Source organism: Centruroides vittatus, unplaced genomic scaffold (genome assembly GCF_030686945.1).
Source record: "Centruroides vittatus isolate TY-2023 unplaced genomic scaffold, ASM3068694v2 scaffold_3046, whole genome shotgun sequence".
Lineage (NCBI taxonomy): Eukaryota > Metazoa > Arthropoda > Arachnida > Scorpiones > Buthidae > Centruroides > Centruroides vittatus.
This window is the reverse complement of record NW_027122699.1, coordinates 1,082,044-1,098,604: the sequence shown is the minus strand read 5'-3', so window position 1 is coordinate 1,098,604 and position 16,561 is coordinate 1,082,044. Positions and strand designations below refer to the sequence as shown.

The window sequence follows — 16,561 nt, the reverse complement described above, 5'->3', positions numbered from 1 at the left end:
ATCTTTCATTTACTCCAGTACTGAAGGCTAGTTGTTTGAGATAAGTTATTTTCCAGATGTTTTAACAAATCAAACTATATAATATTCTTATTTATATTCAAACTATAACCTCGCTGAAACTGAAACAATTCATTTAAATATTTATAGCAACAATAAATGATAATATACTATAGATTAATTCAAAACAATTTTAGAATTTTTAATTGGAAGACTTAAATAATCAGTTACTGCATTAATTTATAGCAAAAAACAAAGTTTGTCTCACATAGAGCTGTAGTGCAGAAACACTGCATCAATTTCAGGAAGACAAGTCATTCTTGGACAATATTATCTTCAGTGATGGGTCAACATTTCATTTCAATGGTAAAATGAACAGTCGCAGCTGCAGAATTTAAGGCTTTAAAAATCCACAAACAACTGAATGTTTGCAACAGTCCAAAAGTAAATATGTTTTAAGTTCTTAGCGAAGATAAAATGGATGATCCCTTGGTTTTCCATCTATGGATATGTTGGAAAAATTCTTTCATTCCACAATTAAATAATGGCATAAAGATGTGTGTAATTTCAGAAAGACTATTATATAGTTGTCTGGGATTTCCTCAATAAACATTTTTCAGGTCAATCAATTGATCGAATAGAGCCAATAGCACGACAACCTCGTTTCCCAGATTTGACACCTCTCGATTTTTTCTTCTGGAATTCATTAAACATCTAGTATTTATTTCATCTTTGCCTGCCAATCTCATAGCTGAAAATGTGAATCATCATTACAGTTCAAAAATGACAGAATATGCTGTTTCAAGTTTGGCAAAAAAACAAAATTTAGGTGGGATTTATGCTGTATCACTAATAGCACTCACATCAAATTAAAATAACTGTTCGTGATAAAACTTCGTGTTTTGCTGTAAATGCCTCAACCAGTTCTGATTAAAATTCTATATGCTTTCAAAGTTGTAAAGTCCTTTTTGAATCACCCACTATATTTTTTCCAGTTATTAAAATTACCATAAAATGGCAGAATAATTAAATCTCTAGCAAAATTGATTTGTATTTAATTATTTATTAGTTCTAAATAGACTGATGGATAATTTAGTAAATTATTTGACAATATAAATTCTGTAATGTATAGAAAAAATTAAGTTTTGTTTCATTTGAATTTAAAAAAAGCTTAGAAATTATAAAATAAAATTTAATCTGGTTATAGTTATCAATAACATTTGTTGATGTCTTTCTAATACACAGGAATATTAAAGAATTTCAACATGACTAAGGTAATGAAGTAAAACTATATTCAATCAGTTTTTGTTAATAGACAATAAAAACTACTTGTGTAAAAGTTATTCAAAATTCTTATTATACTTTTTACATAACTTATGCTTACATAACTAGGAAAAATATTCTTCAGATGATCTAAATGTTAAAAACAGTTATATAATTAAATAATATTCTAAAAATTTTATATATGCAGCTGATGTATAAGAGATAACCCGAATCTCAGAAGAAAAAAATAAAAGAATATAGAAGAAAATCAGTATTTTATGTGTTTTTTTTACTAATTTTTAAAATGTCAATAATATCTCAAATATTTTACAACATTGAAAATTGTCAAATTATCTTATTTTGACTAGAAAGCATGACAACTACCAAAACATTTGTACTATATTGTAATATATTTTATTTAAAATTCAAATTATAGAATTCAAAAATATAAATTTTAAGACAAAAAGTAATTTATTTTATTTACAGTTTAACATTTTTGACAACCAAAGAACCGACATACGGCAACTTATTCAAACGTTTAAAACATCCGACAGTAAATCAAGAAGCAAAAGTGCCTACCGCAAATAAAATAAATTTCTATACATAACTAATTTCTTTAGTAATATAATTGAAACAAATCATCAGAATTTTTTGATAATTTTTATTAATGGAAATAGAATCACCGTCGAAAAGCTCAATCACAAATCACATACCGATAAATTACAGGAGGTAGTTCAGAAAGCATTTCAAATACGGTTCCTAAACTATTTAAAAGAAAAAAAACTTCAGAAAAGCTCTAACACCAGCAGTTTAAACAGTTTATTTCGCAATGTTAATTCCAAAGCTTAAAGACGTATTGGACCGACAAGAGGGAAGCGAGCTGGGATTCGTCCTCCGTCCGGAGAAAACTCGGGAACCATTACGGCAGGCCCCCACCTCTATAAAACTAACGTCGGTTCCCCCGATAAAAATCAAAATCTTTAAGATTGCTTTTTATACTGCCGGTCCCTTTAGTCGTTTATTTATTTTACTCGTTCGAATAAACAAACGGCCAAAGGAACCGGCCGTATTTCCAAGCCCGGAACGAGCCCCGGGTCCGGCCGGTATCCGAAGCCAAAGTTTTTATTCGACTCTTAAATCTCCAGCTCGAAGAGCATTTAACAAGGATTTAATAAAAAGACAACTTCAAGAACATTTTCAAACAAAAGATTATTATGTGTGTGTTATTTTGTGAAAAACTCAAGTGAGTATGTAATTTTTGTTATAAAATCCTTACCTTTTGCAAAGCTGATACAAGTAAACCTTTCCATTTAGCTGCATTTTCTTCATTTTCGAAGTCATAAAACTGATGATCGGTATCTCGACTTGACGTACCAAACATTTCCAAAAACAAAAATCAAAGACAGAACTATATATATCTATATATAATATATATAGGGCCCTATATTATACACTTGATTTGCAATTAAGAGGATTAAGTCTGATATTTATGGACATCTTTGCACTTATTCGTATCATGGTCGGGCCACATTTATTCTTTATCGATCTGTGTATTAGATCAAAACCCAGTTTTTTTTATCTTCTGCTTTAATCCGTAGGACTAATATTAGGCTTAAATCTTGACGTTGATTTTTTTTACTTTTGACATCTCTTACCTAAGCCAAATGCCGTAGGATAATCCTACGTTATCGATACGAATATAATATAATTATTAATATTCTGTCTTCCATTAAGGATCGCCAACTTTCTCAAACTCTATAATTGAAAGCTAAAGTCGACTCTTCAAACAACACCCACAGTAAGCATGCGCAGTGACCAGTTTTTTTACGAAACTCGACGTCAGGTGGCGTACGAGTCGTTCGTTGGATGTCGATGGTTACTTGGATTTTTTTACTTTCCCTTCGTTGTGTTTACCAATATATAACAGAGGGAAGGTATGACCATGCGTCAAAAAATGATCTCCCCCAAGATTTTAACATTTTTATGCTTAAGACACCTTGAAAGATCGAGAAATGCAAAAAATTCGGGGGGTAATATCTATTTGAAGTTTAATAACTCCCGTGCTCTTGTAGAAAATTTCTGAAATTTTTCCGGGAGATTCGTATATTAGGGGGATCGATGATATTACATTTTGGTGGTTAACAGTCGCATGCAGATGAGGGGGGTCATCTTGATATTACAGCTCATATTTTTATTTATATTATGAACAAATATTAAATTTGGAATTTAAATTTTTTTTACTTTTATTTTTTACGGTTTGTGAATATTTTGGAGTATATTTGACAAAAATTCAGTAATTATAGTGTTTTCTATAAAATATATATATATTTTATGCTGCGCGATGGATTGTTGCTCCCGTGTAAATATTATTATATTCTGATTTGAGGAATTGTAATCCTGACTATAATAGTAACTATAAAATATATTTAGTGTATTTAAAAGTATATTTATTAAGTTAGAAGGAGATTATTCATTATTATAATTCAACCAAAGCAGGTGTTGATACACTTGACAAATGTATAAGAACATATAGCTGTCGGCATGGGACAAGAAGATGGCCAATAGCTGTGCTTTTTTAATTTGGTCGGTCTAGTCGTTTATATTTCATCTGTGCTTTATTGCCAGGCAAACGAAACTTGGGCCAAGAAATATCCAAAACGTAAATCGGGTCGAAAAGTTTTTTGAAAAGCCTAGGCAAATCATTACGCCAGATCATCATGAATTACAGACTTGAACATTCCCAAGGTTTACATAGCAGTTCAGTATCAGCATTAAAAGTATTTGGCTTTGAATGAAATCGAGTGGGAGCAATTCAAGAGGGACAGTTCAAACGGAACCAAAAGGAAGAGCAAAGGGGAATGCTACTAAAAGTATTCCTAAAAAAGGGAGATACTTTCTATGTTCAAGATCAGAAGACAGAAAATATATGAAATCTTGTACAAAATGCGTGAAATACATTTTCCTTAGACATACATCGAAAGAGGAATACTGTATTGTTAGAACATGCACTGAGTGCAATTAATTTAATTTTATAATAATTATTTTCAACAATTAATATTGTTCTGAGTTCTAGAAGTTGAGTTATTTTAAAAATCCAAAGTTATAAAAAAAAAATATATCAGTTTGGGGTCAACTTCTAACCCCTCATCCACAATAGAGGGGGTGCAGTCACGTGATATAACGTCATCGCTCCGCCCAACAAAACAATCGTCCGCCATATTGGTTGCTGATTTCACGTTACCCCGCTTGATCACTTTATTACATCAACGTGGAAGAAAGGAATTTTACTGGCTTTGCAGCCGATTTAAAAGGTAATGATTTGATAAAATATAAAGAGAAAACTTCTTTTATTGAATTGGATCCATAAGAAATGAAACAAACGTATTTTTCGTCCAACGATTTAACCACGTGGCCAACTATAGAACATGGAGACAAGTAAATTATTTGGAAACTCCTTTACATAAAAACTCCTGATTAGCCAATTCCAAAATGTATTAGTCTGAAATTGCTATTTATGTTATGATGGTCTTGATAGATATTTGTGTTTATACTGTATGGGTGTATGTAGGCTGATGAGTTTTTATGCCCGAAATGCATTCTACTAAAAATTTGATTGTGGTTAATTAAAGGCTAATTTTTATAAAAATTTAGTCTATTTTGTTCCAGTCAGTCCCTGATGTGATAAGCCCTCCAATTTATTATAGCCACATTTATTAGGCTAATTCATTTAATCTTAATAACAGGTTGTTAGAGACTTGCGCAACACAAAACCATAGTGACAAAAATAAATTTAATGGTAATTATAAATACAATTTAACTTAAAATGTGACTAAATATAAAAATTACATTCATCTTTATATTAACGCAGTTATGTTATGAGTAATGGAAAGTCTCGCATGAAGATACGCACCTTTCCTACAAGCAAAATTAGATCATTACGAATAAAATATCACGATGAACAAATCCGCTTCAACTAATTATGAGCATCGAGTGATTTGTATGCCTTCATCTGATCCAGTGTGACAGGTTATTAAAACCAAATAATTTACTTGTCTCCATGTTCTATAGTTGGCCACGTGGTTAAATCGTTGGATGAAATATCCGTTTGTTTCATTTCTTATGGATCCAATTCAATAAAAAAAGTTTTCTCTTTATATTTTATCAAATCATTACCTTTTAAATCGGCTGCAAAGCCAGTAAAATTCCTTTCTTCCACGTTGACGTAATAAAGTGATCAAGCAGGGTAACGTGAAATCAGCAACCAATATGGCGCCTGTATATGTGAGTGGAGTCATATGACGTCACGTGCACCCCCTCTATACATACATTTTATTTAAACTTGAGGTTACTTACTGACTTCAAATAAAATGTTATCTGGGTTTTCATGGTACACTTTTAGCATCCGGATGCGACTGTTAACGGTCGAGGAGGTGGCGAGATAACGGGGTTCGTGTATATCCAGTAGGGAAAGAATTAATGACGATTTTACTGGTTATTAGCATATACAACTTTTTTTTTGTTTTAACTCGTCCCTACTCTCGAAATTAAACTTTTTGCCGTTTTATAATAGTTAAAAATATAAAAATATTTTTAACAGAATATGATAAAAAATAGTGCCACCGAAATTTTTGTTGCCAAGGTCTATGAACATAAGACCTAGACACGATACCGTGATGCATCGCGGCAGTCGCCATGTTGGATCCTTTTGAGATTGTGTATAGTGTTTCTAGAGCGAAGCTGATTTTTCTTTCGATCTCAATTACTTGGATTTCTTGTTATATATGTTTTAAATGGTTTGGTGTTCAGCACCGATTAAAAAGATTCGACAGCCAAAGGTGTAAGATTGTTTCTTTTCCCCCGCTGCAAATTCAGGAGAGCTAAATAGCATCAATATTGCAGAAGTGATAATGGAAACCAACTGAAAATTCCAGGCTGTGTGAGGTTAGTGGGTAAAATAATGTTGAAAATATAAATTTACAAGTGTTTAAAATAACTTTTGTAATGTAATGTAACTACATTTTTAGATACATTTGAGGAGTCACGATTTGAACTTAAAAGAGCGGATGGAAGAAAACTTGAAATGGAATTCAATTCCGACCCTTTTTGATGTTCCAAATCCTCTACCCCGTCTGCAATTAAGAAGAAAAACACCGAGAGAAAGAGAATTACAGTAGAGCGTCGTTTATCCGAATCAATTGGAGACTGGGGTTGTTCGGATAACCAATTATGTACGAAAAAATATATTAACCTGTCCGATGTTGAAATTTTTCTCCGTGCGTGTCACTTCGTGTTTAATTTTCGTCGATTTTAAGCCTAACGAAAATTTTTATAATAATAATCGAGGCTATCGTATCGTTAAAAATTATTTCTTTATTTTGTACAAACAAAATAAATATATTGAAGAATATAAAAACAAAAAAATTGTACTTTAAAAGTTAATCTAGTATCAAAAACGTTCGATTCGGCACGACGCAGTCCGACTGAAAAGCTTTCGGATAAACGACGCTCTACTGTACCTCCAAATATGTGCAGCTTTGGTTAAACAAATACTTTTAGGACATTAAACGTTGCTTTTTCAGATTTAAATATATATATATATATATATTTATTATATTTATCACAAGAACCACATAATATTATAATAATAAATATTCACTAATCATTAATTTTTCAAAAATATCTTATTTATATTAATTAAATTATTATTAATATTTATTAATTATTGTAAATATTTCTGCCGTGTGAGATTTGTAATATTGCATATAATAAATGATTACTTGCTTAGAAGACTACAGAAAATGATTTTCCTCTTCTAGTTGATGTTTTCTTTTAGCAGTAACAGCAACAATATAATTGGTTTAATATAAGGTGACCAACTTTTTTACAATGAAAAGGAGGACAGACATAAATCGAAAGAAAAAATATTGTAATAAAAGAAACATTTTATTCATTGCAACAATAATACACTATAATAATCTCTACTGCCGTGTTGTGTTTCGGTAAGAAGTAAACAAAGCTACTCGCATGCAGCGCACTCTCTCAAGGTCTCCCGTGCAGAGCACATGCGTTTCATAATCGCGTTTTGCTGCACCGTACCGAGCCTTGAAACGTCGGGTCAAATACAAACACATCGCATCACATTACATGCAACGGATCGGCTCGGCATCAATCGAATATGGAGATTTACAGATGAGTCTTCAAATATCAAAAAGGAGGACACTTTTCGAGAGAGGACAGAACTTACAAAAGGAGGACGGTTGGTCACCTTATTTAATATATTCAATAAGAATAATTCAACTGAAATTTAGTTATATTTTATAATTATTATTGTTTTTATAACTTCATATTTTCATACAAATAATGCTATTTGTTGCATATACTGTCTTTTAGTGTAAACGTGTTGCGTTTTCTGAAGTAACAGTTTTAAGGAAATTGAAAAATACAGTATCGGGTTACTAATAGATTTTTCTTTTAAATATTTTGTCGTTAGATGAAATCAAAAAGCCAGTACATAAACTGTTTTAATATTTAACACATATTCTAAAATGTTTGCAGTATGCATCATTAAAGTGGTTTTAATTAAATTACATTAAAACGTGGTTCTCGAATCAGTACTAGTCTATAGACTGTTTGCGGTAAAGTTTTAATTTTCTGACAAGTTGTATAACAACATCGTATAAGTTATTAAACAGAATAACAGGAACATTACAATAAAGCAGTGGCGTAGCGTTAGGAAATTTTGCCGCCCCCACTACGCTCACAATAAATAATAATATCTTGTAAAAATACCTAAATAAGGGGGCGGCGAAAAATCCTCCGCCCCGGGCGGCTGACACCCACACTACGCCACTGTAATAAAGATTTATTAAACAGAACAAATGTTATGTTGTTTGTGGACTGAAAACACATTTTAAAATTTAAAATATAGTAATTGAAATTAAAACATCCAGTCATTTAAATTATATTTCATAATAATTGAGTACAAATTGCGTATTCTAATGAATGATTGTTGCTTAATAATCATTTTATTATAAAATAATAAAGTTGAAGTAGATATTTCTATTTTTTGTCTACTGTTTTATATATTATGAATTTTTATAAATATACTTATTTAATTATCTATAAAAATAAATAAATTTAGTTTATATTGCACGAGAAAGTTCCTAAATGAAGAAGTTATTATCTCTTGCAAATATCTTTGAAGGTTCACATAACATGTGAAGTTTGTGAGAATAGCTTTCTTTTCTCTTCATCTAATTTGAATTTATAAAAATGTTTAATCTGAGTTCCTGTTTGCAGTTTGTGTAATGTAAAAGCGCTGTGCGAATGTAAAAAAACTAAATATATCCTTATTTTAACAAATATCTCCAAATTTCTTCTCCAATTTTGCATTTCGAAACTAAATAATTTATCCTCGTACTTTATTATACGAACCATTGGCATAGCTTTTTATTTTGTAACCTATTTAGTTAAAGCCTTTATGTGTCAAGAGTAAATTCTAAATGAAAAAACCATGTTCCTGTTATTCTGTTTAATAACTTATACGATGTTGTTATACGACTTGTCAGAAAATTAAAACTTTACCGCAAACAGTCTACAGACCTCGGAACTGTGGATCTAAAATGGCGGCTCCATAGTGAACATTGCTGTTCTGATCTTATATTTATTTATAGACCTTGATGTTGCCGGGAAAGTTGAGCAACTGGTTGCTAGTTTAATTAATTGCAGCTTTTTTCTTCTTCTTCTTTTTCGATAAAACTATTGAAATTGTTTTAGCGTTGTTTGGCAAAAAAGAATAAAATTTAAATTTATTTTAATTCTTTTAGTAATTTCCTTATATTTTGTTTTATAAATTTGCCTGCTTTAAAAATAATTTTTTCTAAATTTTAAATAGGAGCGAGTTAACACTGATTGAACTATCGGGCTACCTGGTATACATTAAAATTGATTACTATTATTACTAGTAACACTACTATTGATTAGAACTTGTTACGATTTGGCTCCTCTTCACATTGTAAACTGGCTCCGAAAAGAGCCTTTTGGCTACTAATTTATAGAAAATTAGTGAGTATTTAAAACGGAAGATAAATTTCTAGCATAAATTTCGTTTGGGCCGATCTTTCTTCTTTTTTTCTCTCTTCTTATTTCATTTTCTTTTAAATGTTTTACACACACAACGACCAGAGCGTTTCCTTGAAATACTTTTACCCTTTGATCTGCGTCGATTTTTCTTTCAAATCTCTACGTTTGACTACCATGCAAAATTTTACTTCCTTAACATTTTCGACTTTTTTTTTGTTCTTATTCTTTGTGTCATTCGGTTTTTCCCTTTTCTTATCGCTTTTGTCTGTTTTCGCTTCCTTCGTAGATTTATTTTCATTTTCTTTTCCTTTTTCGCCTTCTGTCTTCCTTTGTTCCGTCTCCTTTTGCTCTCGTTTCCATAGCAGTCCGAAGAGTGCTTTCTTTTTCTATTTTTGCCCATAATCTCAATTTATTTTTAACCGAATTATTTAGTGAAAATTGTTCAAAAACGATTTTAAAATCGACTTTTGCACGATTTCGATGAAAATTTTCTTCGACGAGAATGATCCGAAACTCCGAGTTTCAATTCGGCAGGAATTTTCGACTTCGATATTTAAATTTGAGAAATATTTTATTGTGTTTTGATTTCAATAAATAGATATTTTATGATAAACTTATATAAAATTGAATGCAATATTTTTAACTACAAGATGATTCGAAAGTTTTTCATTCTTCGAATTTCAGTAATTTAAAATAATGAGGATGAAATTAATAAGAATCTTCTAAAATATAGATGGCCCGATCCTGATATAAAACCATTATATTTATTTAATCAAACGTAAATTGCTAGAATTATTTTAAAAATAGGAAATGCCACCACGAAGAGTTTTAAATTATATTGACAAAAATAATTTCATTGGAAATTTTTCAAATGTTTTTATATTATTGAGAATTCTTTTAATTCTTCCCGTGTCCGTTGTTAGTGGAAAACATCTTTTTCAAACTGAAAATAAATTAAAAATTAGGAAAACTGCACAAAGTTGTTGTGTCGAACTTATCATACAGGCTTAGAGAATAGAGTTTATTATTTCCACACATTAACGAGGTTGAGGCCGAAGTTTTAAACGCGAAAACGTGTACGTCGGACGTTCGGCGCCGCTTTTCCGTAATCCTAGAAGTTTGACAATGGCCTTTGGAATGTCGAGCACGATTCCACCGACTTTCCAAACGCCATTGTCAAACTTCTAGGATTACGGAAAAGCGGCATAATAGGAAAAGCCACCCGTTTTCGCGTTTAAAGCTTCGGCCTCAACCTCGCTATTATTTCTGTACAAAGTGAAGAAATGCATTTCGGGCTATTTGGCCTCTTCGGTTCTTTTTTGTAAAATTATAATGGGTTATGGGTACCCGTGTAAATTATAGAGAAAGCCTGCTAATATTGTAGTAATATTACGAAAAATACTAAACTGTGAAATGAAAAAATCCAACCAAAAAATGTACTCCTCTTAGTTGGCCCTAGCCACCCTACAGTTTTGTTACCTTCACATAACGTATGGCTGTTCAACGGAACATCAAGCGGTGCGGTGGGTAATGAAGAAGGGGGAAGGGGGGAAAGAACCAACGAGATAGAATAACAGTGTGCTAAACCGGTTACTACAGCTGAGGCGAATTGAAATGCGGCGACCATGACCAAGGTCTATATAAGGTCAGGACACGCGTACTGGAGCCGCCATTTTGGGACTTTTTGAGTGGCATGTTTAAAACAAACTTGTACGAGCAGTCAGTTTTATCGGACATTAATTTAACTAAAATTGCATAAATTAGTTTAATTGGCAGAGAGATCGGGTAATTTTATTAGAGATGTAAATATGTGGTTCGACATTTTTAATAGCTATGCACCAAAAGGTTCTGTTCCGAGCAAAAATGGATATGGTGTAAACTTGGAATTACAAGAAGAACATTTAAATAAAACGATAAAAATGATCTCGACAATGAGAGCTAGTGGAAAAAATGCCCTCCAAATTTTCCAGAAAGGAATGATAATCTCAATGAAATCGCTAATTGATCTTTTTCGAGATACGAAATCGACTTTTGATATAAAATACATCTGCACTCGCGAGTTAAATCAAGATTGTCTAGAAAACTTTTTTTTTTTCAAATTAGAAGCCGGGGTCCTAATGAACATCCAAGCCCATCGAATGCTATATATAGGATTAGATTGATTATTTTAGGTAAGAATCCTGGTATTTTAGAGTCAAAAGTAAATACTACAGATCGAGCGCAAGAGGAATATATTATACCCAAAGTTTTAGAGAAAGCGCACGTAGAAGCATCGAGTGAAAATACAGACCAATATACTGAACGTAAAACTATTTTTTCTTCAAATATATCTTCGGGAAACTCTACACGCAATCCAGACTTTAACACAATCTCCGAAGAAACTTCTCGCCACGCTTTCGAGTATATAGCGGGATATCTTGCCTATAAAGAAAAACTTCCACTAGCAAAATTAAAAATTATCGCAACTATCGCATTTCATCGTGGGTGCAGCGTTTATCTCGTGGACAGTTTATTAAATCTACTGATGAATGGCTAGCAAAAATTATAGAATGGAATAAATATTTCGAAATATATCGCGGCGAATCGCATAAAAAAGGCCCCGGAGTTGTACAGAAATTGTCGGCGGAAATAGCAAAACAAGAAAGCGTTTTACCGTTTTCTTTAATAAAATATTTTTGCAAATTAAGAACTATAATAAGAATTAATTATAGAAATCTTAAACAAGAAAAATGTAAAATATTGAAAAGAATGCCTTCCGAAAATGGCGATTGTCGAAATAAATTTAAAAAGTTAAGTAAGATAATCACGTAATAAAAAATATAGCTCATCAATTTATTAAATACGTATTAGACGAAAGACTTGTAAATTTATTTACGTACTGTACACTTATTAAATCCGAAAATTGTATAGTAGTTTACAGTTAATAGTAATTTAGTAATTAAGAAATGATTTAGTGTTTTATCGTATTTTGTTATTTGAAAGCTTCTGTCGTGTCGAAGTAGAGGGCTTGCAATGACGTCACATAGATCCGAGGTCACGCTAACAAATATACGGAATCTGTATCCTCGTAGTATATAGTCCTCGGGGAGAACAACATAAATGGACTCTTCTTAATTCCGAAGTAATGGTTGCCAGATCTGACCGATGATTACGCCAGTATTTAGATTTATTTTATTATTTTCGTCGATTTCGATGATATTTAAGTGTTCGTGGTTTTATCGGTGTACGGCAGTGATTTTCAACCCGTGCCGCGAACATTTTTGAAAGTTATAAATTATTTTCGAAAGAAGCCCAAAGAACAATAAGTGTGAAAATTAAAACCTCTTTGAGTTTATTACAAGAGTTTTTCATTATAATAATAAATAAACGTATACATAATGTAGTAAAAAGTATATATTCGCGAGTATAATTATATGCGCGTGACATCGAGTTATTTAATTAATTAAAATAAAATTTTCTTTGAATCAAAAATATGGACAATTACAGATAAAGTTATTTCAAATTATACAGAACATCGTTACGTAGAACTGCATCCCAGAACATCATTTATATAGAGAAATTAAATATTTCGATTTGTAGAAAAACAAGCGAAACAATATCTAATTCCAACAGTTTTCGAATAATTATTATTATTAAATATAATAATAGTGATTTTAATTTAATACGTAACAATGACTAAAAATTTATAGGGTGATAATTTTACTTCATTTTAAATTAAATGAGGCGATATTATTAATATGCAAGATTGACGAGTTGTGATGACACGTGATGTTTTACCACACAGGAATCCTCCAAATGTCTCGAACAAAGTAACAATTTAAATAATTAATACGATGTAATTTGCGTTTTTTTTTTTTTTTGAAATTTTTATGAATTTTGAAAATTCTGTAATATCAAAATTGATTCTTAAGTATAAGTAGCGAAGCAACCTGGAAAGCCTATTGACACAGCCTACATCTCGAAAAACAATCTAAAAAAATTTAATTCGTGTATTAAAAGTCACAATGAGTTTACTAAATATGCCAAATTGTAAGCGGGCTAATGCGCGTTTGCTTTCCTCCGAAAATCCATAGCTGTAGATTTCGTAATTGTTGATTTGGCGTTAAAATGTTTTGCTGTAGGAGCGTAGTGCCGCAGTTCTTCGTTATTATCCGAGAATGTCTGGCCATTGAATATCGAAATGGCAAACCCCGATATCCGATCGTAGTAGCGACGCCCATACTGAAGAGAAGCGTAACGTGTACCCCAATACGTTGATTTCCGAACTGAAATTCTCATTCCTGCCATTATGTACTTTACATAATATATTATTTGGGTTGGATTTTCATAACTAATCAAAAATATACAAAAATTTTCTGTTCAATCGCTGAAAACTTCCCTGTAATCGACGAATGTGCGTCCATCGATCTTTTGAATTTTACACACAATTCTATTGATACGAATCGCTTACTTGTCGCGTGTATTTTGGAACAAAAAGGGTTTCTTTCCGAGGAACAGTGTCTTCCCCCTTTATAATACCGGTAGGGAGTCGATGGTTCGTGCGTCACCAACGGGCCGAGTACGTAGTTTTCGGTGTTTTATTCGCATCGAGCGTCGTCGCACGGAGATTAATTTATTAGTCTTCTCTGCCTATTTTTAGATTATTATTGGTTTATTTTAAATTCTAAAGCTTTCATTTCTGCAATCTCAACTTTTTACCTGTGGCGTACTTACGGAGATGATGCGGGCGTTGGATCCCGAGATATTAGGAATTAAAATTTGAACTAAAAAAAATTCGTCTTAAACAACTCTAAAATTATTTTATTAACGAATAATTCCATTCTTATCAATTATTTCATTTCTTACTATGATAATAAGAAAAGAACGCTCGGTTGTAAATTGTTTACTTGTACAGCACAATCGACTGCATTCTTCTAGATTGATCGTAGCTCTAGAAGTTTCTTTCTAGGAACGCGTATACATTTGGAATCAAACTGATTCAAGATTACTCCGATTGCTTAAATCCCGCATACAAATGAATTGTAACGATCTGATCACTCTAATCCGATCAATCTCTAAACGCCATCTAGGATCCACTGGATCGCGATCAAACTAATCGGAGCGGAGGGATGCACATACTTTTCGTTTCAGATGGATCGATCTGCGAGATCGGATCAATTTTCACGCGATACAGATGCTTCTATCGCGTTAGTTAGCGGAAAGTATAAAAGTAGGATTAAATCGTATTTAGTGTGAATAAAACTGTTCGCAAAACGGCAAACTAGGAATGCAAATTTTATGTATTTTTTTAATCTCAGTTTACCGGATATTTTAACAACGTCTACTTACCATTTATTAAGTTTTAAATACTTTTCATCATCGACATTTATGCATATTTCTTCCTGTCAATCAGCTTAACTTTAATCATGTAGGTCGTCATCTTTTAATCTTTTTTTTAAATCCAATCCAAATCCTACCCTACGCTCGGATTAGTTTGGCGATCCAGTCAATCCTATGTAGAGTTTGTATACGCGGATAGATCGATCAGATCGCTATAGTTAATTTGTATACGGGATTTAAACGACCAGTATATTCCTGGATCGATATGATTTCGAATGTGTATGCACCCGTTCTATACGGAGACGATTCGAACTCTGCCCCTTTAAGAATACAGTAGAGAGTTTTTTTTATCCGAATCAATTGGGGACTAGGGATTTGTTCGGATAACCGATTATGTACGAAAAAATATATTAACCTGTCCCATGTTCAAATTTTTCTCCGTTGCGTGTCGCTTCATGTTGAATTTTCGTCAATTTTAAGCCTAACGAAAATTTTTATAATAATAATCGAGACTATTGTATCGTTAAAAATTATTTCTTTATTTTGTACAAACAAAAATATATTGAAAAATATAAAAACAATAAAAAATTATACTTTAGAAGTAAATCTAGTATCAAAAACGTTCGATTCGGCCCGACACAGTCTGGAAAGCGTTCGGATTAATGACACTTTACTGTATTCACAAACCAATATTGGTTCGATCTGGGGGCGGATTTGTGCGAAGGACTCTTGTAGGCACTGACGCCCACGCAAATTCGGCACGGCACAAATTAAGTTTCCATAAATTTATGTATTTTCCCTGACTGAAGCGTCACCATTAAGATACTGCACAATTGAGAATTGATTTTGAAATTACTAATAGAAATTCGTTCATATAACTACTAACAAGGTGGGCGTTAAGTTTTTATATTTTAAATTATAGTGTATTTTCAATCATTTTAAGACAAGTTTAAACTTTTTGTAACGCAAAGAAAAAAGGCGTACTGTATGCATGGTGGGGTAATATCTTTCAACTGATAAAAATTTAAGAAACCCTGAAACTAATTTTTATTTCGTCTCTAGAAGATAATTGGCTAAATTGGATTCTGTAATTTCACTAATATTCCACTGTTATTATCCGAGGAAATATTTATATCGCCGTTTAACTCAAAGTAGTCCAAAATATTCACTATATAAAAAATACAAGAATAGAAGAAACAACAAAACTCAGAATTAAGTCTAATGGAAAATTTTCGAATTTATTTTCATCAATTAGTACTATAAAATCGTAAAAGAATGACAAGAAAGAATACTTTTAATAAAATATTCCAAAAGTAGCAAAGTTATGATTACCAAAAAATGTTTATAGGAGTTTTATGTCACAAAACACTTGTATCCTTAAGACAAATGTAGAGCCACCACAAACCCTAACTCGAGTAATCATTCTGTATCGACCTCTCTCTTATGACATTTATCTAGCTGGATGTATGTACTGTACATGCATGGCAGGTTACCACTCTTCCTAAATTTTCATCACGTGGAAATGAACGTAACTGAAACGGTCGGACACGTGGAGTCTCGATACATCGTTTTCGTGTATATTTCAGATTCAAACCACGTATTTTTCCCGAATCGTTTTACTTTAGTGGCTGTGTCCAGATAGATCCGGCCCTGGCTTCCTTTTCGTATCCGCATGATTTTGCACATTCCGTATCGAGTTTGCCGTACCATATTATATTTATTTCCATTGCTCGTCGATTTCTTTGATCCGATTAAGTTCCCGTATACGCAAATAACTAGTTGTGTATCCCCACAGGTCATATATAAACCAAGACCTTCCTTCCCATAATTACATCTCTTACCTTTTCCCATCGTCATTCGTACGGACGCTCTATGACTCCATACACACGAAGTTAGGTTA

The 16,561-nt window shown here is 32.1% G+C and overlaps 1 protein-coding gene across 1 annotated transcript in view; it reads right to left on the bottom strand.

Annotated features, from left to right (window-relative positions):
• Positions 1 to 3,103, bottom strand: part of Sos (Son of sevenless) — a 57,063-nt gene extending 53,960 nt beyond the window's left edge. Inside the window, exon 1 of the mRNA XM_067285848.1 lies at positions 2,537 to 3,103. Within this exon, the coding sequence (XP_067141949.1) occupies positions 2,537 to 2,641 (105 nt within the window). The 5' untranslated portion in view covers positions 2,642 to 3,103. The remainder of the gene's footprint in view (positions 1 to 2,536) is intronic.
• Between the last annotated feature and the right edge of the window lie 13,458 nt (positions 3,104 to 16,561).